This window comes from Morus notabilis, unplaced genomic scaffold, assembly GCF_000414095.1.
Source record: "Morus notabilis unplaced genomic scaffold, ASM41409v2 Scaffold1303, whole genome shotgun sequence".
Lineage (NCBI taxonomy): Eukaryota > Viridiplantae > Streptophyta > Magnoliopsida > Rosales > Moraceae > Morus > Morus notabilis.
Genome location: NW_010365936.1, coordinates 439,163 through 460,199, shown reverse-complemented (window position 1 = coordinate 460,199; position 21,037 = coordinate 439,163). Strand labels below are relative to the sequence as shown.

General features: G+C 35.4%; 2 protein-coding genes across 4 annotated transcripts; one reads left to right on the top strand and one right to left on the bottom strand.

Annotated features, from left to right (window-relative positions):
- Nucleotides 1-5,645: 5,645 nt before the first annotated feature.
- LOC21402551 (protein LHY) lies at nucleotides 5,646-13,196 on the top strand. Of its 3 annotated transcripts, none has more exons than XM_024172698.1 (8): nucleotides 5,646-5,878; nucleotides 6,230-6,255; nucleotides 6,511-6,696; nucleotides 6,850-6,961; nucleotides 7,256-7,317; nucleotides 10,648-10,872; nucleotides 11,053-12,453; nucleotides 12,538-13,196. In XM_024172698.1, exons 3-8 carry the CDS (start codon nucleotides 6,658-6,660, stop codon nucleotides 12,946-12,948), a joined length of 2,250 nt encoding a protein of 749 aa, XP_024028466.1. In that variant the 5' UTR covers nucleotides 5,646-5,878; nucleotides 6,230-6,255; nucleotides 6,511-6,657; the 3' UTR covers nucleotides 12,949-13,196. The 3 variants fall into 3 exon arrangements, with proteins under 3 accessions (XP_024028466.1, XP_024028464.1, XP_024028465.1); XM_024172696.1 differs by having other exon boundaries at nucleotides 6,508-6,696; XM_024172697.1 differs by lacking the exon at nucleotides 6,230-6,255 and having other exon boundaries at nucleotides 6,508-6,696.
- A 536-nt stretch (nucleotides 13,197-13,732) lies between these two features.
- Nucleotides 13,733-19,794, bottom strand: LOC21402550 (serine/threonine-protein kinase ATG1a). The gene is made up of 13 exons (XM_010108831.2): nucleotides 19,186-19,794; nucleotides 18,974-19,091; nucleotides 18,568-18,626; nucleotides 18,140-18,204; nucleotides 17,824-17,920; nucleotides 17,656-17,736; nucleotides 17,371-17,482; nucleotides 17,152-17,206; nucleotides 16,707-17,005; nucleotides 16,254-16,615; nucleotides 14,659-14,956; nucleotides 14,499-14,569; nucleotides 13,733-14,419 (listed from the first exon to the last, which is right to left on the bottom strand). Exons 1-13 carry the CDS (start codon nucleotides 19,429-19,431, stop codon nucleotides 14,180-14,182), a joined length of 2,103 nt encoding a protein of 700 aa, XP_010107133.1. The 5' UTR covers nucleotides 19,432-19,794; the 3' UTR covers nucleotides 13,733-14,179.
- Nucleotides 19,795-21,037: the final 1,243 nt, after the last annotated feature.

Sequence of the window (21,037 nt, the reverse complement as noted above, 5' to 3'; positions counted from 1 at the left end):
TAAGCCTGGCCACATAAAACGATACTGCCATAAGTGGAATAAGCAGCTGGCTGAGAAACCTAATGAGGGTGGAGATGCTGCAATAGCTAGTCAATGTGATGGTTATGAAAGCTCAGAGATGCTTGCTGTGACCCTAGTCCAAAATGAAGAAGAATGGATACTAGACTCGGGGTGCACTTATCATATGTGCCCCAGGAAATAGTGGTTTTCAGAGTATGAAAACATAAATGGGGGAAAGGTGTTGATGGGAAACAATCACTCATGGCCTGTGGTTGTTAGAATTGGTACTTAAAGAGAGAGAGACTTGAGAGAGTTGTAAAATCTAATGTTAATCTTACAAATAGTCTTTGAGGTTAAGTGATGTGAAAATTACAAGTGCACAATATCGCATACAAGTAATAAAGTAGTGAATAAAGTATCGTTCCCATGAGGATTGCGTTAATTTTAATTAAGTACCGAAATTGGTTAACTCTAAAATTATTTGAATAGCCTAAAACAAAATAGAAAAATAGTATGAGCAAAATACAAATAAAAATCAAATAAATTAAAGACTAGGGCAATTGATTTCGCCAAATTTAATCTTCTTTAATTCATTATTCTTACTAACATTGACTATTATTCAAGTGTTAGAACGAGTAACCCTAAATTATTTAATAGTCCTTCTCGGGATGCTATCAAATACATTCCTAGCATGTAAACCCACTATCTTTCGATGTGAATTCCACCACCTTAGAAATTCATTACACTTTATGGTTCTCTTAATTGTTCACACAAGTCATGTTACTATCGTTAGATGTCGCATGCACCTTACGATTTCTCTCACAAGAAGCTATTCCTAAAAATCTCCTTCTGGGGTTTCAATCTAGGTCTCTAAAACAATTCGAATATTGGCCAAATAATTAAAAACATTAAGCATAGAGAAAGAAATAACAACCATGAATAATAAACTCTTAATGAATTAATTCAGTGAAAGCAAAAATAAATTAATTAAATTAAAATAGAATTGGTAATCTCATAGCCCTAGCAAAAGAAAATTAGAACACAAAAATAAAAACAAAATAAATCAAGGGTTCCAACATCTCAATTCACAAAAATACAGAGATAGAGAAATTAGAAGGAAAAACTCATATGTAGGTGTCACAGGCTCCAAGCTTAACTCTTCAATCCTCAATCTTCAATTCTTGATCTTCAAAATATTTTCTCCCTTGCAAAACCTAAAACTAAAAATAAAAATCCTAAAAGAGTGACTCCAAATTCCCCAAAATAATTTCCCCTAATATTTTCTCTCTCAGCTCTTCCAACGGGGCTCTCATTATTTTGTGGGTGCTTTTCTCTGTGAAATAATCGCTTCTAGCGGAAAGGGTTCTTCTCCAAAATAACCATAAAAATGGCATTTTTATAAATTTTTAGAACTCAAATGAACTCAAGGCGGCAAAATTTTTGAAGTAGCGTCGCGGCCCTACTATTTGGGCGTTGCAGCCCTGGCCAGATGAACGCAAAAAATTAGCAAATGCTTCGAAGTAGTGTCATGGGTGGCTTTACTTTTGGGCGCCGCAGCCCTGAACGAAAAACCCATGTAATTACGTACTTTAGAGTCATGGCTCCACTGCAAAAGGCCTAGGCTCTCTTCTCTCGGGTTTTTGTACTGTAAATGGACCATTTCAGAGCCTAGGCGCCGTCTTTTAAGGCCGAGGCTCTCTAATCTCAGTTTAGCTCCAAAGATTACTCTAACACTCATCTACGAACTCCGAATCATGCTAATCTGTAAAATCAACTAAAAGTGCATAAATTAACTACTAAAACCACTCTAAAACTAACAAAACACTCAATTAGAAGTATTAAAAGATAAGCACAACTCCAATGTATCATTAAGCTCCAATCTCACTTTAGTTATTGACTTTTCAAACGTTACACAGTTAGTCCATGAGGTTTTATTCTGTTTTAATTTCGGTCCTTCTATTAGTTTAGTGTTAAATATTTAACGGAATTTGTAAAAATTATAGACTAAAATTGAAAACAAATAAAGTTTAGAGATTAAAATAATACAAAAGGCAAAAGTTAATTTTTACATATAGAACTAAAATTTTAGCTGTTTCTAATTTTATACTCTAATTTACACAAATTCTATCAAATTTTAATGCCTAGTTGATGAAATGACCGAAACTAAAACAAAATAAACCTTTAAGGACTATTTGTGTGACAATTAAAAATCAAATATTAAAGTGAGATTACAGTGAGATTAAATGTAAACCTCATGGATTATTTGTCGAATTAACCTAAACCTAATGATGCCCCTTTAAAATATTACACGTGAGATGCACGTGGAGAAGTCCGTCACAAAATTAACAGCCGTTTTGCCAAATGTACTGAATTGTAACGGTTAAACAAAAATAGGGGTTAATAATTAAAATCACAAGTTTTAAGTAATAATTTACTAAACCACAATTAGTTCAGGGATAATTTCTACAAATACGTGCGACGTGTCCAACCAATCTTAGCATCTAGAGTTTGTTTTGTGCTGTACACACGTGGCACGTACAATACAATAAATAAAACTTGTGGCCCTGATTCAGATATGTGTCGTCATGGAAGTTCACATGCCACGTGCCTATTACACGCTCACTTTGATCAAATGTAGAAAAAAGTTGTCTCTCAGATTATGTGTCAGAATCAGAGAAGTCGTCGTCTTGTGCCACTTTCTAGGATGGCCGTTCATTTTCCATACTAGTTAATACTAGAGAAAATAATTTCGGTCATCATCACCACAAGACTTTCTTTCCTAGGTGGAAATGACTTTTTTTTTTAATTCTGTTTTGTTTTAAGGTTTTTGTCTTTTTTATTCTTATTTTTTTTTCTATAAAATTTTAAATTTTAAAAATTAAAATTATAAATCATGATTTAAAATCTATAAACTAAACGTGACCTTAATATTTTCATATTAAAGAGTTTAAAAGTATAGTTATTTGAAGTATTTAAAACATATATCATCTAATCCATTTATTCGTGTTTTTCCTCTTAACATATTCCAAAGATTTCAGTAATCCTGTTGCAGTTACTACGTTTTTTTTCCTACCAAATATTAATTGTTGAAATTATCTCATAATTACCTTTAGGGACAATTGCAACAATTTTATTCCTTGTTATTTTTTGAAAATAAATTTATCAAATACTAATTGCTGGAATTATCCCATAATTGCTTTTAGGGACAGTTACAACAATTTTATTCCTTGCTATTTCTCGAGCAACAAATCTTATTAAACCAGTCTTACGAATTTGGTAGATGGATAGTAATGGTAATTGAACGAGGTTCAATTAGTGTTAATAAATGTTAAGTTGTTTTTAATGTGTTGAGTTTTTCGTTCAAATCCCAAACACTAGTAATTTAATTTTTTTCTTCATTACTAATAAAATATGAGATTTACGGTGGTTGCATATTTGATATGGCAGTAGTTTTATTTCCAGTGTTAAGTTATGTGAATTCAAATCTTACATCCCCAAAGTTAAAATATATAATAATTTCTATTATTGCAGATAATGAATAGTAATATCTTTTATATTTTAAAAAAAAATTTTGTAGGTTATGAGAAATATATATTAACAATAAAATATAATTATGAACTATCATATTATATTATAGTATAATCACATGAAACATATGAAAAAAAAAATTATTCAACAATACTTGAGAAAAATATGCCTCACTCTAAAATATTTTTTCATATCCTATTTAAAGGTTATCATATATTGTGTATATTGACGTCAACATTTCGCTTTTTATATTCATCAAGAGTCAAAGACAGAAAAAGCGTGTAAAATTTTACATCAAGAAAAACAAAAAAGTGTATACAATTAAACTTTCATAGAAATTTTATGGTGAAGAAACCTTCCCCGTGTGTATCATATCATATGAGACTATTACGTTTCTTTGAATTTATAATTAGGGGTAGTTGCAGTCATAGTCTAATAATAATTTAATGCTTAATTCTACTATAAGATATAAATTTTTATTTCTATTTTGATAAAAAAAAAATTTATAATAAGAATCAATGATACTGTAAATAAGGGTGCGTTTGTTACAAAATTTGACAAATTTCATGACAACGTAAAGATTATGATTCTAATTGTAAACATAACGGTGAAAACGGGTCGACCCAATCTCACATGTTATGGCCTCTTTTATGAGTCGTTCTGCATTGAGTGGAAAAAGGTAGACTGGCTCGAAATTTTAATTAGATTTGGCCAGATTTTTAAGTATAGACCTCTATCGAAATTGAATTGGGGATTCCATGCAGACCAACTTATATATTTATGCAGGCCGGGCGGGTTAGACTAAAAAGTTGGGATTCAGGTCAGACATCCCTACCTATAACACATTAACATATTCTAATTATCAATCTAATTTCTTGTGTATTAAATTGTATCTTGAAAATCATAATTTTTTTTACAAGACGAGATTGAACCCGTAACCATCCACCTAAATTTTACTCACTTATTAAAAATTCTAATGTTACTAGGTCAAAAGGTTTGGTTAGGCACTAAGGTCTTGTTCATTTCACCGATTTGAGTTTTGCTACAGTAAAAAAGTTCTCAGAAACAGTCACATCTAACTTTTTTACTACAGTAAAAAAATATCACATAAAGTCGTATCTCAACTCGTATTAAAAACCCGAATTAAGAAACTTAACTGTCCTAAAATTATATGGTAATATGAGTCCCACGTAACCAACCATTTAGTCTGCGTTTAGAGCAAGGATCTATGCTATAGTTCGGATCATAATTTATAACTCGTTATAATATTTTTTTTCATAAAAAACACACATAAACTAAAAATAATTATAAATTATAATTTTAAATTCAGTAACTAAACATTATCTTTTTGGACTTTCAGAAAGCTCCACGTGCGGCACAGAAGACACCCCACAGTGTAACACCCTTTCTAAGGGGTTGTTCTTTTAGAGTGTAACTTGAGTGTAGTTTTTGAGTTGAATTTGAGTTATAACTTGAGTTGAAATTGTAACTTGAATAAAGTTGAGTAAAGTTGAATAAAATTAAAACTTAAAAGAACGTGAACTTAAATAAAATTGAAACTTAAGTTGTCTTTTTTTGAGTTTTTTGGATAAAAGAACATGCCCTAAGTTTCTGGCCCTTACTGGGGCCACCGTACGCACGTGACCGGACGCCCAACTATTTCGCCACGCGCCAGGTCATCTCACGGCCCCACTTAGGGAGCTCGATGCGCTTTTACCGACGTATCCCTGAGCCCCGTCCGAGTTTGTGGATGAGAATCGAGAACCAGGTAGACGAACGATGACAAAAAAAGAAAAACACAAAAAAAAAAAAGAGAAAATCGAATAAAGAAGAGAAAAGAAGTAATAAAAAACGAAAAAGAAGTATGGAAAAAGCGAAAGGGTACGCTGATAGTGTAATCTGCCGCTAAATTTGCGCCACTTGGCACGATCCGAGAACGCGTTCGTCCCCTGTTCGGTCTGTTGATGGCCTGAGAGCCTCAAATAAAGACGCCCAATTTTATTAATTTTTAGGAAAAATAAATCCACAAGAAATAATAGTGGCTGAGATTGATCGCTATGGAAAGTACTCGTTTTTTCGCTTAATTAGTTTATAGTGCTAGTTCTAGGTTCAGCTCTTCTTCTTCTTCTTCACTTTTGTTTCTCTCTCTCTTTTCTCTTTCTCTGCTTCTTCGTTTTCTCTGATTTCTTCTCTCGTTTTTTCGATTTGAGTAATTCGAATAATTCTATTCTTCCATTGCCGGAATCCATGGCTTCTCCGGCAGATGTTCGGTGAGGCTGGCGTTCATGCGTGATCGAGCTTCGAAAGGTTGTCCTGACGGCTTTCTGATTCTCCATGTCTTTACCGGGAGGTGAGTTTTTTTTATTCTGCATTTTTTAGGGCTTTTGTTTGGTTTGCCGAGATAAAAGGAAATGGTTTTTGGAATTGATAGATGTTTCGAGAAAGTTTTCTGATCAGCTAAGCACAACTGTTCACTGAGCTTGGCAGCTTTTGCTTTCAGCGCAGTTGTATTGTTTTGAATTTTGAGTTTTCTTTAATTTTCTCGGCAACCAAACAGAGGGCTAAATCGTGGGGGAAAAAAACACGGTTATTGATGCATTGTTGAGAAGTGGATATAGAAGTGGCTGGTTGATTACTGATGCAAGTTTCTCTCTCTTATTTGTTGTTTTTTTTTCCCCTTCTTATTTTCCGTTTCTGAAAGGTTTTGGCGTCTTCGGGTTCGTTTTGGTGAGGATTCTGAATAAAGGAATTTTTTTTACTTCTTTCGGAGAAGTGTCTCTCTGCCTCTCTGTTGCGGTGGACTCAGAAATTTTTTAATGAATAGTATTGTTTGTTTACTTATTCTGCTGAATTTCTGATTGGTCTTAATAAATTCACAATCAGCTGATCTTGTAAAAAATTTTGGAATGCTAAATTACTGCTGAAATAAGTTACAGAGACGGATCACTATCGATTGCTGTTACTTGTTTTCTTTTGCAGTAGCAATTCCTTATAACGTCCTGTTGTCTACTACCACCACGGCTTTACCTCTTTTAGCTGTTGACGTTGTCCGCAATCATGGGAAGTTCTCGCTTTATCCATTGCTCGTCAGGGAGGATTTGAAGCAGCGGCAGCTGCCTAGGTCCGACAATGGACACATACTCCTCCGGAGAAGACTTTGTTATTAAGGTAAAAAAATTTGGACTAAATTTTGTTGAGGTGACATAATGGAATATAGCTTCTTCTTTATAAATATTTCCATTTTATTTCTAAATATTGTGTTGAATTGGAAATTGTGTAATGGGTGTGAAAGTTGAACTTATAAATATCTTGTAATGGTAGACAAGAAAGCCATATACCATTACAAAGCAACGAGAGCGATGGACAGAAGAGGAGCATAATAGGTTCCTTGAGGCCTTGAAGCTCTATGGGAGAGCATGGCAGCGAATCGAAGGTTAAAATTTGGAAGTACTTTGAACTTATCTTTTTGGTATTGTTCATTTACTTTGCTTATGATTCTGAAGCTGTAAGTAGTAGTTTTGTATCTTATGGTACACATTGTAGAACTATCCTTTTAAGAAAAAGAAAAATAACAAAATATACATATTTACTATTCCTTTAGACTGCCTTTAGCTTAATTCACCAAGTATTTACCATTATCAATGATGTAAAATGCCTTTTTTGTGTATTTTTTTCTTAATTGGAGATCTACATCTCTTCTTCTCGTCTGTTTCTACATGGCGTGCAGAACATATAGGAACAAAGACTGCTGTGCAAATCAGAAGTCATGCTCAGAAATTCTTTTCAAAGGTCAATTGGTACCTTCTTACCTTATGCTTCCACTAGACATTTTTTTTGCTTTTTATTGCTTGGTTATCGGGCCTGTGAACTGCAATCCCACATCTGTTTGAAATATTGTTTCTTAGTTTGCTCGTGTCATGCTATTTAATAGCAGTCCCAGTAAAAGAGAAAACAAAAAAAATGAACTACTAAAACAGCTTTTGCAATGCTATAATACTAGTAAAGATGTATTACTGTTTTTAAATTTAAAACCAGTGCTTTTTTTTAGCATCAGGAGCACTGCCAAACGACAATTGTACTTTTTTGGGTATATAAAAAAGATAGTTGTACTTTATGTGAGCATGATTCTGCTTGTCTCTCACTCACTTGTCCGTAAGATACTCTTACAACTGTCAAGCGTGTAGGTGGCAGGAGGTACGTTATAGACTTGTATTTAACTTTGCAGAATATGACTAACAAATAACAAGTGCAGGTAATAGATTGCTAGAGAGTGTACTTGGATTTTCTCTTAAAGTTGTGTTACGTTCATGAGTTACGGATCGGGTCACTAGACGATTCGCGGGAAAATCCACTGCGGTTGATGAAGCCCTTTCCTTGATGTGATTTCTGCCACGAGAAGAACCTATGGTGAACAATATATGGAACTCGTCGAAGGGAGCTCCTAATCTTAAGACTCGTTGGGAAGAGAGTCTTAAACCTCTGTAATTAGAACAAAATTCTTCTCTGCTTTATTACTCTCAAAATTGTCCCCTTAAATAGAGGTTACATAGGAAATTACTCTTATAGAAATAGGAAACTAGAAAATAGGAAATTGCTCTTATAGGAAACTAGAATATTTGCTAAAAATAGACTCTCCTAATTAGGATACTACTAAAATAAGATTATTCTTTGTCTTCTTTCCCATTCTTGGCGCTTCTGACTTGGGTACCACGTCTCCCTCATGTCTTGCCCACAAAGGCATCCGTAACAAGTTGTATCATTGAGTCATAGTATCTCAACTAGAGCACAACAAATAGTGATGGAATTCTGTACTAGAATAAAAGTTAACAAGTCTTGTTAAGTGGTAAGAACACATCGAAATATGTAATTCTCCTTTTTTAGGTGATACAAGTTTATCTGTTACGGAGGAAATAAATTGCCACCCAAGTTTGGAGGATACAGTCTTATTTACTATGAAATGGATGGCATAGGTGATGTGTGACTTCGTCAAGGATTTTGTTACAGAAATCCATTAGCAGTATGGAGTTGTGTGCTTCATGATTATTGGGTTTACATCAATTTCAGATTAACTCCATTGTTATACAATTTAAGAGGGATAACTTGAACAAATTGCAAGTTTGGAAGAGCAAATCAGGTTTTACTGAGGTGATGGGTAGGTACCAAATGAAGTTAGACTGTGAAGAAGCTATTAGGATGACAGTACTATATGAGGTTCTGTACAACCTTCTCAAAGTTGTATGAACAAAGTTCTTGTTTTTCTCACCTTGAATTTGTTTGTGTAGTGTTAGTAATAACTAATAGAAGCAATGATTTATGATAAATTGGAGGTTACAGGACATCTCACAGTATCCTTGTCATTCAGTGTCTGGAAGGGCTCAACCTTGTAGTAAAGTATGCCTCCTGGAGTTTGGAACATAAAGTGTGCACAGTGCACTCTTATAAATTGTGTGGCGATGTTAGAAATGAAAATTCAGAGTTTACCCGTCCAATTTGTCCGACTGAAAGATAGATTCTTGAACAGGTTGATATAATATTTGGATAGAACAGATTTTTGAACAAGTTGATATTATAATATATCTGTTCTCTATGGTCCTATTGTCTTCATCAAGTAAGATATAGATCTGTGCTCTACGGTCCTCTTGTCTTCATTAAGTAGGCTTATCTCTATGCAATATTTATGATTATTTGGAGTAGTTTTGACCTAAAAAGTGTTTTGTTGATCCTCTCAGTATCGATTTCTCATCTCTAGCTTAAAAGGGGGGTTGGTTTGGCCAAGCAGTCAGGCTGACAGCTTGGCCAAACCAGCCCCCCTTTTTTTATTTAGGAGTATGAAGATGCAACTAGGGTTTTGGGCAAATTAGATTTAAGAGTACAGAGAAAATTATACAGTTCCATGGTACATCACTTTACAATTATCTGTTGCAATCTTGTAGGCTTCGAAGGTGCTTCCTATGCACGAAGTTATAGAAAGATCGAACAATTATGTTCATAAGCATTGTTTGGTAATCGGTACTGCTTGGAAAAATCGGAGACGCCTTTTGGAGTAGCTCATTCTCTCTAGATAAATCTTATTGGAAAAGTAAAGCTTCATGAGCATAGGAATAAAAGAGGATTTATACTTTCTCAGTAGAATATACCCTTGCATCGAAGTATAGAACAAGATTGTGGGGGACAGAAATTTGTAAGGCACATTCTTTAGTTTGGCTGGCCAACTGACAATTGCTTTGGTTTAGAATGCTTGATAATCTAGAAACATACTTGCTGGTGAACCAATATGAAGTAGAATTTATATATGGTATGCAATAGAAAAGAAATCAATTCTTAATGAATAGATGATCTGGGACAAAAGTAGAGATGATTGTTCAACTTGAAGTTTTAGTCACTGAAGATGTTAGCTTGGTGACGTATCTGGATTTTTGATAAAGACTGCCTACATCATTAGGACGTGTAAGTGCTACTGCTTGTTGTGTGGGGTTGATGGAATTATGAATCCCCAACGTTGTCTTAAGGAAGACAATTTCCAACGCTTCATTTAATTGGTGCAACGTTAAGAGTCTTTTCTTGTGGGACTGGAGAGTGCAAACAAACTTTCCCAAGGCTTTTTAGTGAAGTGCATTCATAGTGGATTCACAATTCATTTGGTAGAAAAGTAGATCTTATAATTTATTTTCTGTTTTCATAAAATTTTTCAGTGAAACGCTCATTTGTTTGTGAAACTAGATCATTTACAAAGTTGAAGGTTTTATTGCAAAGATGATTAGGCTCATTGATTCACAGTGCACTTGGTAGAAAAGTAGATGTTATAATTTATTTCCTGCTTTCATAAGATTTTTCGGTGAAATCATTTACGAAGTTGAAGGTTTTATTGCAAAGATGATTAATCTCATTTTTTTTCGTATAATTTTACGTTCTACAAATATCAATTGGCTAATTTATGTTTCTGAACCGTGTGCTGTCATAACTTTTTAGCTGTGTCAGAAAATACAGTTCATGGGGGGATGATTATTTATAAAATAGTCCTTGAATCTGCTGTGAGCTGTGAGCTGTGTCATATATATATTTCATGTGAATCTGTTATGACAGTTCATGTGGAAATGCTGATATATATTTCGATTGCAGTTGGAGAAGGAGGCTCTCGTTAAAGGTGTTCCAGTAGGGCAAGCAATTGACATAGATATTCCACCTCCACGCCCTAAAAGGAAACCAAGCAATCCTTATCCTCGAAAGACCAGTGCAGGTACTTCCACATCACAAGTGGGAGCAAAGGATGGAAAATATTTGTCATCAGAGTTTTCTCATCACTGTAAACAAGTACTGGACTTGGAAAAGGAACCACTTCCTGAGGTTATTACTCTTTCATTTGAATTAATTGACAAATCCTAGTTTTGAATCTTGTTTCTTGTTTGCCTTTGAAGAGTTAAACATCCTTGTATGTGATATGAAATTCTGAAACCATGTTCATATAGTCTCAGTTTTTGTTTCGTCTAATAATTATTTTGCGACTTATTTTTCTCTTCTTATCAGAAATCTGGTGGAGAAGGAAAACGAACTAATACAAAAGAAAATCAAGATGACAATTGCTCAGAAGTTCTTACCCAGCTTCAAGAACATTGTTCTTCTGCTTTCAAAAGATCCACTCCCAAGCCACCTGTGGGACTCAGAAATGCATGCACTTTCAGGGAGTTAGTGCCTTCAATGAAAAAGGCAAATCAGGATGACCCAAGTGGATCTTATGTCACTGTCGAACTTGACGGAAATCAAAATGTTGAGAAAGCTGATGTCACAGAGATGACAGTAGAAGATAACGACGCAAGTAGGAACTTAAAGTTGGAAAATGCTAATTCTTCAGACGAGAAGATGGATGACTTAAGTTGTGGAGCGCCGACTGAGGAGATGCAAACTACCCAGAAGTACCCAAGGCATGTGCCTGTGCATGTTCTTGATGGGAGCCTAGGAACTTGTACTCAAATGCCATCCTCAGATATGCCATTCAAAGAACCGATATTTCATCCAGTGGGAGAGGTTCGTGGCCACCATAACCTCTTTGCAAATTCAGCTGCATCTGCTACGACTGAACATCAAAGTAATGCATCAAGAACGTCTGCTCATCAATCATTTCGGGCTTTTCATCCTCCCTTTACCCCAATTCGCCATAATCAAGATGACTACCAGTCGTTTCTTCACATGTCTTCCACATTTTCAAGCCTCATTGTATCTACGCTGCTTCAAAACCCAGCCGCACATGCTGCAGCAAGCTTTGCATCTACATTTTGGCCCCATTCCAATGTGGAAGCCTCAGCGGATTCTCCTGCATTCAACCAAGGTTGCTCCACTCCTAGTATGGCAGCAATAGCTGCTGCTACTGTAGCAGCTGCAACTGCATGGTGGGCATCCCATGGACTGCTTCCTTTATGTGCTCCGCTTAACACTGCATTTACCTGCACTCCATCCATAAGTGGAGTTCCGTCAATCCATACTGATCAAGTTCCAGCAGCCAATGCAGAGCGGGGAGAGAATTCTCTCAATCCTCCCTTGCAGGACCAGGCGGACCCAGAATATTCAGACGCTTTGCAAGCTCAACATTCAGCTTTGAAATCTCCTGCTGCGTCGTCTTCAGACTCCGAGGAAAGTGGCAGTGCAAAGCATAAATCCAATTCAAAAGCTGCTGATCATGAAAATGCTGCTGCAACAACTGAGCTACATGATTCAAATAAGGCAAAGGGCAGAAAACAGGTCGACCGTTCGTCATGCGGTTCCAATACAGCTTCTAGCAGTGAAGTAGAGACAGATGCCTTAGAGAAGCATGAGAATGAGAAAGAAGAATCAAAAGAACCGGATGCTGACAATCCAATTGCCGAGATGATTAATCGCCGCAGTAAAAGCAACAGCAACACGAGTGATTCTTGGAAGGAGGTTTCTGAAGAGGTATGAAGGCATTTACTTTATTGGTGCCTTTTTACTAATTTGATTCTAAATTTTATAGCCTACACCATTGTGTTACTTTGTCAGGGGCGGCTGGCATTTCAAGCACTATTCTCGAGAGAGGTGTTGCCCCAAAGCTTTTCACCTCCATACGATGACGAGAATAATCAAGAGAATCAGAATGATCACGCGAAAGAAAAACAAATGGAAGAAGATAAAGATGGAGGTGCATCATTATTAGATCTCAACATTAGGACTTCTAACCTTCAAGAATCAGAGAAGAAGGAATCACCAAGAGGTGACAACAATCTAGATGAGGGCCTGCTGACAATAGGGCTTGGATATGGAAAGCTCAAGGCTCGTCGAACAGGATTCAAACCTTACAAAAGGTGCTCGGTTGAGGCCAAAGAAAACCTGGTGGGAAGCACCGCCAGCCAAGGTGAAGAGAAAGGAACCAAGAGGTTACGCTTGGAAGGGGAGGTTCAACTGAATGTTTGATTTTGCATGGCAATCAAAGGAAACCTTTGTTGTTGCATGCAATTTCTAATTTTTCCCCCTTGTCTATTATTAATTATTCTTGCTATATGTTTTATAAACTCCTGAAGCTCACGGAACTTTCCGTGTAGGTGTGTGTACCATATTATTTTATCTACATTGCTCATTGCTATCTGAACCAGTGCAACTGTTCGTAAAAGACTCCCTTCACAGACTTTTAGACAAGAAAGTATTTGATGTGCTTTGATCTCGCTACTTTGCTTAAAAAAGTCATGTCTTTTTGTTTTTCATTATTATTAGTAATGAAAGTCCTTGACTGCTGTTGGAGGCAAGGCCTTTTTTTTTTTTTTTGTTGCCTGGCAAAAAATTGAGGAATTTTACTTGTAGTTCAATCGTATCGAAAATAGATGATTTGATGACAGATTTTACTTGCATTTCTATGAGAAGATTGATGATTTGTTGACATATTTTACCTTCATATACGTTTTATTTGCTTAGTACGATTTTCTTTTCTTGTCTCCCCGTTGATCATCAATGACATGATCGCTACATGTTTCTAAGTGGAACCAAGTTGAAGTCTTGAACTTTTTCAAAGCTGTTTGTTCTTTGACCTTAGTATAGGTTTGGGCAAGAGGAAAATGACTAGAATCACTTATACATAACAGAATTTTTTTTTTTTTTTCCTTTCAGATTTAATGGAGGAACTAGGAAGGATGAGATTTATTTGAAATAAATAAATTTGAGTAATAACATTTTTGTCAGCATTTAAAACGAACAAGGCTTCCCATTAAATTATCCCCAAACCTTTGTATTGTTGGAGGGAAAAAGAATATAGATACATACATACATACGTTAGCTATAGCAATTCTCCCAACCAAATTGTGTGCATCACCAAATATTATGCTAAAATATGTAAGTTGGCCATATCAGCCACTAGCCAGCTGTACAAGTAAAAGATTCTATTCATATTTACAATTTTGTTCAAACAAAGAATTGAAAGTTCATTTACATAAACGCAAGAATAGTTACTCATTCCATATTGCCAACAATGTTGCATATGTTTACCTATATATTAGACATCTGTTAAAGTCATCAATCAACAAAAGTGTATCCATGTTACAGACTAAAAAAACTGCCTGCTGCATCCAACACCAGTTTACGGGCACGATGCGGGTAATCTGCCATAACAAAAAGACGGAGCTCCAAGAATAGCTGTACAAAACCAGTTGTGTATTTACTTTGAAGGAGTGTTAAGGAATTGCTTCAGTGATGGCTGTGACTTTAAGAAGTTAGTCTGACGTGAATGCAATTCCATGATGTAGTGCTGGATTCTCTTCTTGTTTGCTGGAGTCAACAAAAATGGAGGGTTTAGAGAGAGCGTTGTCGCTTCTCCAGCAATAAACAAAAGCAGACGCAGTGCTTTTGAATATGATTCTGCTACAGCAGTACTGTTGTTCTCCACAAACTCGACCACCTGAAACACACGCAAAAATTATTCCATCGCCGACAAAAAAGAAAGAGCGTTAAGAAGGGCATAGCAGAAGCAGACTTACAGCACCGCTGGTCCCATAAGCTAGAGCTTTTCGAAATATTATTTCCATTGCATCTGGCATCTCAGCAGTACCTAAAATAAACATTTGCGCAAATTCAAACCCAAGCCCTGAAAGTAAAGATCAGAAGAGAATGGCATGAGGAATTTAAAAGAGCGGCTACCGTCCATGTTATGGATATGATGGGATAACTTCTCAGCGCGATTAAAAGCAACAAGAAATGATTTTTCAGTCCACGAGTAAACACATGAAGGCCTATTGAAATCGATGTTTCCTTCAGTGTCCTGTGATAAACCTGCACCCGTCTGAGCATGTTTGGGGTCATTTTCTGAACTGCTTCCAGGTTCTTCGTTCTCAATGGTGGAAGCCAGCCAAGAGCCGCAAATTTCAAGAGCTTTTTTCCATATAGCCAAAATAACGAGTTCAACTGAAAAGGACTCCAGGTAGAGTCCCGCATTATACTGCAAGTAACAAAACAACAACTTTTGAGTAATGAGCGCAAAAGGGATTAAAACATTCCACAACATACTCGCATAGTTTAGTCAATTTGCAACTTTCAAAAAGAAAATGCAGGAAAAACTAGGGGAAAATTATCTTGTTCCTCCGATAAATGAAAGATTACAGAAAAGAAAAACATTCAGTTGAAATACACGACACACCTTTTCTAGCAATAGTTCTGCGAGAACCTGAACGTACTGATGCAACAAGTGGATCCTAGTAGAAGGATAAATTTTATTTTTGCCCCCTGAACTTTGGTCTCTATCACTTTGCCCCCTGAATTTTGAAAATTAGTATGTGCACCCCCCCAAACTTTGAAATGTTATCAACTTTGCCCCTTTAACGGATTTAAATAGGCAATTATTGGAAGGGCAATTTAATAGATTATTTTCATAAATGCCCCCCGAACTATGTACCTTATTTAAAAATGCCCCCTGATCTATAGAAAACGTAATAAAATAATAGTATTGACGTGGCATGCCACTGAAAATTAATTAAACATATCAATTTCTAATTAAATATTAAAAATAATAAAAAATAAATATAAAACACGAATTTAAAAAATTTCAAAATCAAATAAATCAACCATTTTTTTTTTCAAAAATCAAAACAAGAAAAGAGGAAAATATTTTCACAACTCAGGTTCTACTATACAGTGTTTTCTCTCATAAAAATTTAAATTCAACTTTTTTACTACAATTTTTCTCTCAAAAACACTACTCAAATTTAAAACTTGAGTTGTGAAACAAACATAGCAGAAGTAGATTTTTCCAAAAAAAAAAAAAATACCTCTTTTCTTTATGGTTTTTTTTTTGAAAAAAATAAATGATTTGTTTAATTTTTTATTTTTTAAAAGTAAAGTGTTTTATATTTATTTTTTTATTATTTTTTAATATTTAATCACTTTTATTGATATAATTAGAATTTAAAATGTCTACGGGCATTTTGAAATGTTTTCATGAATCAAGGGGCATTTTTAAATAAAGTAGATACTTCGGGGGCACCTATGAAAATAATCCATTAAACTATCCCGTCAATAATTGCCACGTCATCAAATCATTAATAAAACTAACATAAGGGGCAAAGTTAATAACGTTTCAAAGTTCCGGGGTGTGCAGACCAATTTTCAAAGTTCGGGGGGCAAAGTGACAAAGAGACCAAAGTTCAGGCAAAAGTAAAATTTATCCAAAATTCTCTTGTTCCTCAGAAAATTGAAAGCTTACAGAAAAGAAATACATTCAGTTGAAATACACGACACACCTTTTCTAGCGATAGTTCTGCGAGAACCTGAACGTACTGATGCAACAAGTGGATCCTACTAGAAGGATGCAATATAGATAATCCTTGTACTTCCCTTAAAATAGTTGAAGCACTTGATGTTGGCAACAGATTCGCCTCATGCTTCTGTGAGCTCTCTATACTGCCAACAGAATTGGAAGCAACCTCCTTCGCTTGCATAACTGGTCTACCTTGCTCATTCTGCTCTGGTGTATAAGAAGAAGCTCCAATTTTGCAATCAAATTGCATCGATATTTCAGGGAAACAAGAGAGAGATTCCAACGAAGCAAAATGAGCATCGACAAGGACATAATCTTTCTCGATGGACACCATGGAATCAGAAACTGGATTATACAACCACAAAAACAAAGGAATTCAAACAAAGCACAAACTTTACGAGAAACATTCCAAACAGAAAAGGATGATAAAAACAACCTTGATGCTGATTTGATGAATTGGGCTCTTGATCAGTAGATTTACTTGGCCTGTCACTTGTAATATTTGGCATAAGCCCTTGAGCACTCTTAGTGCTCGATGTACCTTCACCATCTTTTCCGTGCAATACTATGTTTTCATGTCCAGTTGGAAATTTTGAACTTGGACTCCCACTACAAAAGTTTGAAGGAAGTGCGGAAGGCAACTCCGACCTCTTATCAGAGGCAGAAGAATTGGACCGCTCAACAATTGGATCCATTGGAACAAGTAAAGAAGACTGCTTAATCTCAGGCATTGGCCTGCAGGGACAGAAGAGAAGCTATTCTAACTTGATAGTTGACATTGGAAGCTAACTAAAAAATAGAGCTGACAATAATCACCCAATAAAACCTACACTTAAATACACAATTAAAGCAAAACAGAAGTTTCGAAGTTAGGATCTTACCTTGGATCTGTAAGGAACTTGTGACTAAAAAACTCCTTGAATTTTAGCCGCTCAACTGCAAAATGAAGTTTTAATTTACGTGATTCCTTTTTCCAACCCTCAATCATACAAAGTAAAAGCTGAGATTCGTATGGCACTAGTAGTTAAATACTTGAACAAGAATGAGCTCGTAATTAAGGACCCATGAAACCAGATATGCTCTCTCAATAGAACAAGTACCTGGATTTTGACGTAAAAGGCGTCTGCATAGATCTACACAATCCGGATGCAATTCTTCCAGAGCACCAGCAGGAAACTGCAGCTCTGTGGATGTTATGATATTCTGGAAAAGCTGTAAATGACAACGAATCAGAAAGGCACAAACTAGTACATAAATCCAATATTCTGGAAAACCTTTCTTATCCCTAACCCTATGCAGCATTGTTGGTTTGACAATATGCATGGCAATAGTCGATGTTTTACCTAAATTCCTAGGCAATGAAATATATAAATTTTACTACAAACCTGAAATTGGCTATTGCCATCAAAAGGGGGCCTCCCAGTCACCAACTGAAATAGAATTGCCCCAACACTCCATAAGTCAGCCTGAAAAAACAGTGGAAAAGGACAGTGAAATAGCTGAAGAAAATGAATGAATGGAAACAACATGAGGTCACTCTTACGTTGCATTACCTTTGCATCATATTTTTTGTTCTGGATAATCTCTGGAGCCATGTACAGTGGTGAACCGCAGAGTGTGTCAGCCAAACCTTCTTGAGGAGTCAAGGATCTGAACATACGTACATAAATGAAAAAAGCAATGTAAATGTCAATCTATATTTTCAAGTTTAAACAAGATAACCTATAGGTAAACGTGTAGATGACAACCTCATGCCAACTGCCAAATAAAGTTGTGGGAGACTTTTTAGAAAATTGGATTTTTCTGAAGAATATATAAGAAATTTGATAGCTGTACGAAAAGTTGGATGGCTTATCATAAAAACATCACCTTGCAAAACCAAAATCCCCAATCTTCAATAAGGGAATGGATTCATAACTTGACAAGAGTAAGTTCTGCAAGTTTGAGTCAACAACAACAAGGAAATCATTAAAAATGCATTGGAAGTCACAAATTTCAAATCAGGATACACAGTCGACCATAATCAGAAGTCAAATACCCAACTTCATCTCGAATTTCAAACATGCAATGAAAAAGAGCACGAAAATCCCAGAGCTGTAAACGGAACAAGGGACTCGCATACCATTTGAATTGTTTTTACAAGAATATGGATTTGATCATGAATTGAAACCTTAACTGTGGATAGGTCATGACATATTAAAAGTGGAATCTCGCTAAACTATTGTTTATCTTTTGATAAGGTCACATGATGACAATAACTATTTGAGTTTGGCGTTTCAGAAAGGGAAAAAAAACACCTGTGGTTTTAAATCTCTATGAATGAGGTGCTTTTCTTGAAGCACTTGCAATCCTGAAGCTGAAAAGGGCAATCCAAATTGGCGCAAAAAAAAAAAAAAAAAAAAAAAACATTATTATTTGGCCGCTAGATTCACCGCACCAAAATAAGGAAAAGACTAAACAAGTTCATCTACAAAGAGACCAAGATCCAACACAATAGAATATACCACCAAACTAACTAATCATTAATTGCGTCAAAAATAGCCAAATTTTATTCCTTGTCAAACAAAGCTTTCAACTTTAACATCAAAGTTGAAGAGCCGAAATTTCAAAGAACCATTATGTTGGTGTCTTTTTTTTTATTTTATTTTACCAAACATAGTAATACAGACAAAACCCAACATCCATAACTAAATAATCGTTTACCCAATTGCCTCATGAAATGCCTAGCAACAGCTTCAGAAACCTTCCCATGGCGATGGATATAAGCCGCAAGATCACCACCTTCACAGTACTCCAAAACAAGGTAAATCCAATCCTCAGTCTGCAAAAAAACCCAAATCATCAAACATCAAAATCTCCGGAAAAAAAACATATGGGTATATCAGATATGGCCTTTTTTTTTCCTTTTTGTTTACTTCGATGGCCTCCAAAAGGCGAATGATGTTCGGATGATTGATGGTGCTGAGAATCGAAATCTCCTTGAGCAAGCTCTCGCTGATTTTGGGGTTGAGCTGCTTCTTATCAATCTCCTTGACGGCGACTTCGCGTCCCGATTGCCGGTGTCTCGACCGCCACACGACGGCGAAGGAGCCCGACCCGATTCTCGGCCCGAGAATGTAGTCTCCGACGAGGCGGGGCTGGGTGGGCCCACCGAGATCCATTTGTTGACCGAAAGAGAGACGGGAAATACTGCGCGCGCGGGGGTGGGTTTTGTTTTTGGATGGTGTCTAGTGGGTTTTGACGGCGGACGGCGACGGCGAGTCGGGCTCCGGCGGCGGCAACGGCGGTGCGGTTTGGGTGGAGTTGGTGGAGTTGGTGGTTGTTAATGGAGGAAGAAGAATCATTGTGAGTTTGAAAGTTGGAAAGGAAAGGAGATTAGGAGAGAGAGAGAGTGAAAATGTCTCTCTTTTCTTCTCTTCTGTTTCTTTGCTTTTTGTGTGGAAACGACGCTGATTCTGATTGTTTTGTTTGTGGAAAATATTTTTTTTGCACACGCAGAGAGAGAAATTCTTTCGCTTTTTTTTTTTGGTTTTGAATATTGAGTGGAATTTGAAGAGAGAGAAAGGAGGAGGGAGCGCGAGAGAGAGGACGACGACGCTGAGTCAGTGGAGGAGGGCTTATCGTATAAGGCTTTTTACTTTTTTTGTTCCGAGTACAAGGCTTTTTACTTTAGTATGACCAACAGCAAGTTTTTTTTCATTTAAAAAAAATAGCAAGTTTTTTTTTTTTGAGAAAAAAAAAAGCAAGTTGTTGTTACTAAAATCCCAAGAATTTCGCTAATCTACTCTCAAAATTGTTTGAACAACAAAAAATATATATATAAGGGTCTTAATTTTTTAATATCAAGATTCGCAATATTGAGTTATTATTGTATTATTATTAATCGACATTTAAAAAAAATTACTAAATGTTTATTAAGGCCTCATTATTTTATCATAAAATTTAAATTTTGAAAAAAATTACTAAATGTTTATTAAGGCCTCATTATTTTATCATAAAATTTGAATTTTAATATAATAAAAAATTCTCAGAAACAGTCACATTTAATTTTTTTATTACAATAAAAAATTTTCACATAAAGTCACAATTCAACTCAAATTAAAAACTCAAATCAACTAAATAAACGATACGTAAAACATTTTTCATTTGTTCTTATCGTTAAAAAAATGATGATTTACGATATAACAACCAGGGGTGAGAAAATTACTTTGAAACGTGTAATGATTTATGTACTTTTTTATTGAAAAAATGTTTATCCAAGCAAAACATATAATTCCACGATCTACTTTAAAGTTTAAATCTTAGAAAGAGCCAAATATAGATATGTATAAAGTTTCTTTGTTTTTTTTTTCTCCTCTCTCTTAATCTTAAAGTACGGTTGGTCAGTGGATTCATGTCATGATTCGAATTATAGTTCATGATTCGCTACAGTATTTTCTTTTATAAAAAATATACGTAAATTAAGAATGATAATCATGATTCTGAATCTATGAACCACACGTTGTGTCCTCAAAAAATGAAATTTAAATTGGATTTTAAATTTAAAATGAAAAGGGAAAGGGACTCTCTTTCTTATATTTATGATTTATGCTGCCGTTTGTAGGCCTTCTTCATTCGTTTTATCAATCATTGTCGTTTTGATGTCCTTAATATTTTCTTTTTCGTTGTCAAATATTGCTCTCTATTCATGATAAAAAAGAAAATAGATATTTCTATTTCTTTTTTAAAAAAAAAGTATTGCTTTTTCAGGTATTCATAATTGTCTGA

What these genes read in the sequence shown, in the direction of transcription:
- LOC21402551 (XM_024172697.1), top strand. Translation starts at nt 6,658, where the DNA reads ATGGACACATACTCCTCCGGAGAAGACTTTGTTATTAAG. An exon ending in AGCATGGCAGCGAATCGAAG is followed by an intron (nt 6,962 to 7,255) that starts GTTAAAATTTGG and finishes CATGGCGTGCAG; the next exon opens with AACATATAGGAACAAAGACT. An exon ending in CTCAGAAATTCTTTTCAAAG is followed by an intron (nt 7,318 to 10,647) that starts GTCAATTGGTAC and finishes TTTCGATTGCAG; the next exon opens with TTGGAGAAGGAGGCTCTCGT.
- LOC21402550 (XM_010108831.2), bottom strand. Translation starts at nt 19,431, where the DNA reads ATGGATCTCGGTGGGCCCACCCAGCCCCGCCTCGTCGGAGACTACATT. An exon ending in ATAGAGATTTAAAACCACAG is followed by an intron (nt 18,205 to 18,567) that starts GTGTTTTTTTTC and finishes TCAAACTTGCAG; the next exon opens with AACTTACTCTTGTCAAGTTA. An exon ending in ACAAAAAATATGATGCAAAG is followed by an intron (nt 17,737 to 17,823) that starts GTAATGCAACGT and finishes CTGTTTTTTCAG; the next exon opens with GCTGACTTATGGAGTGTTGG.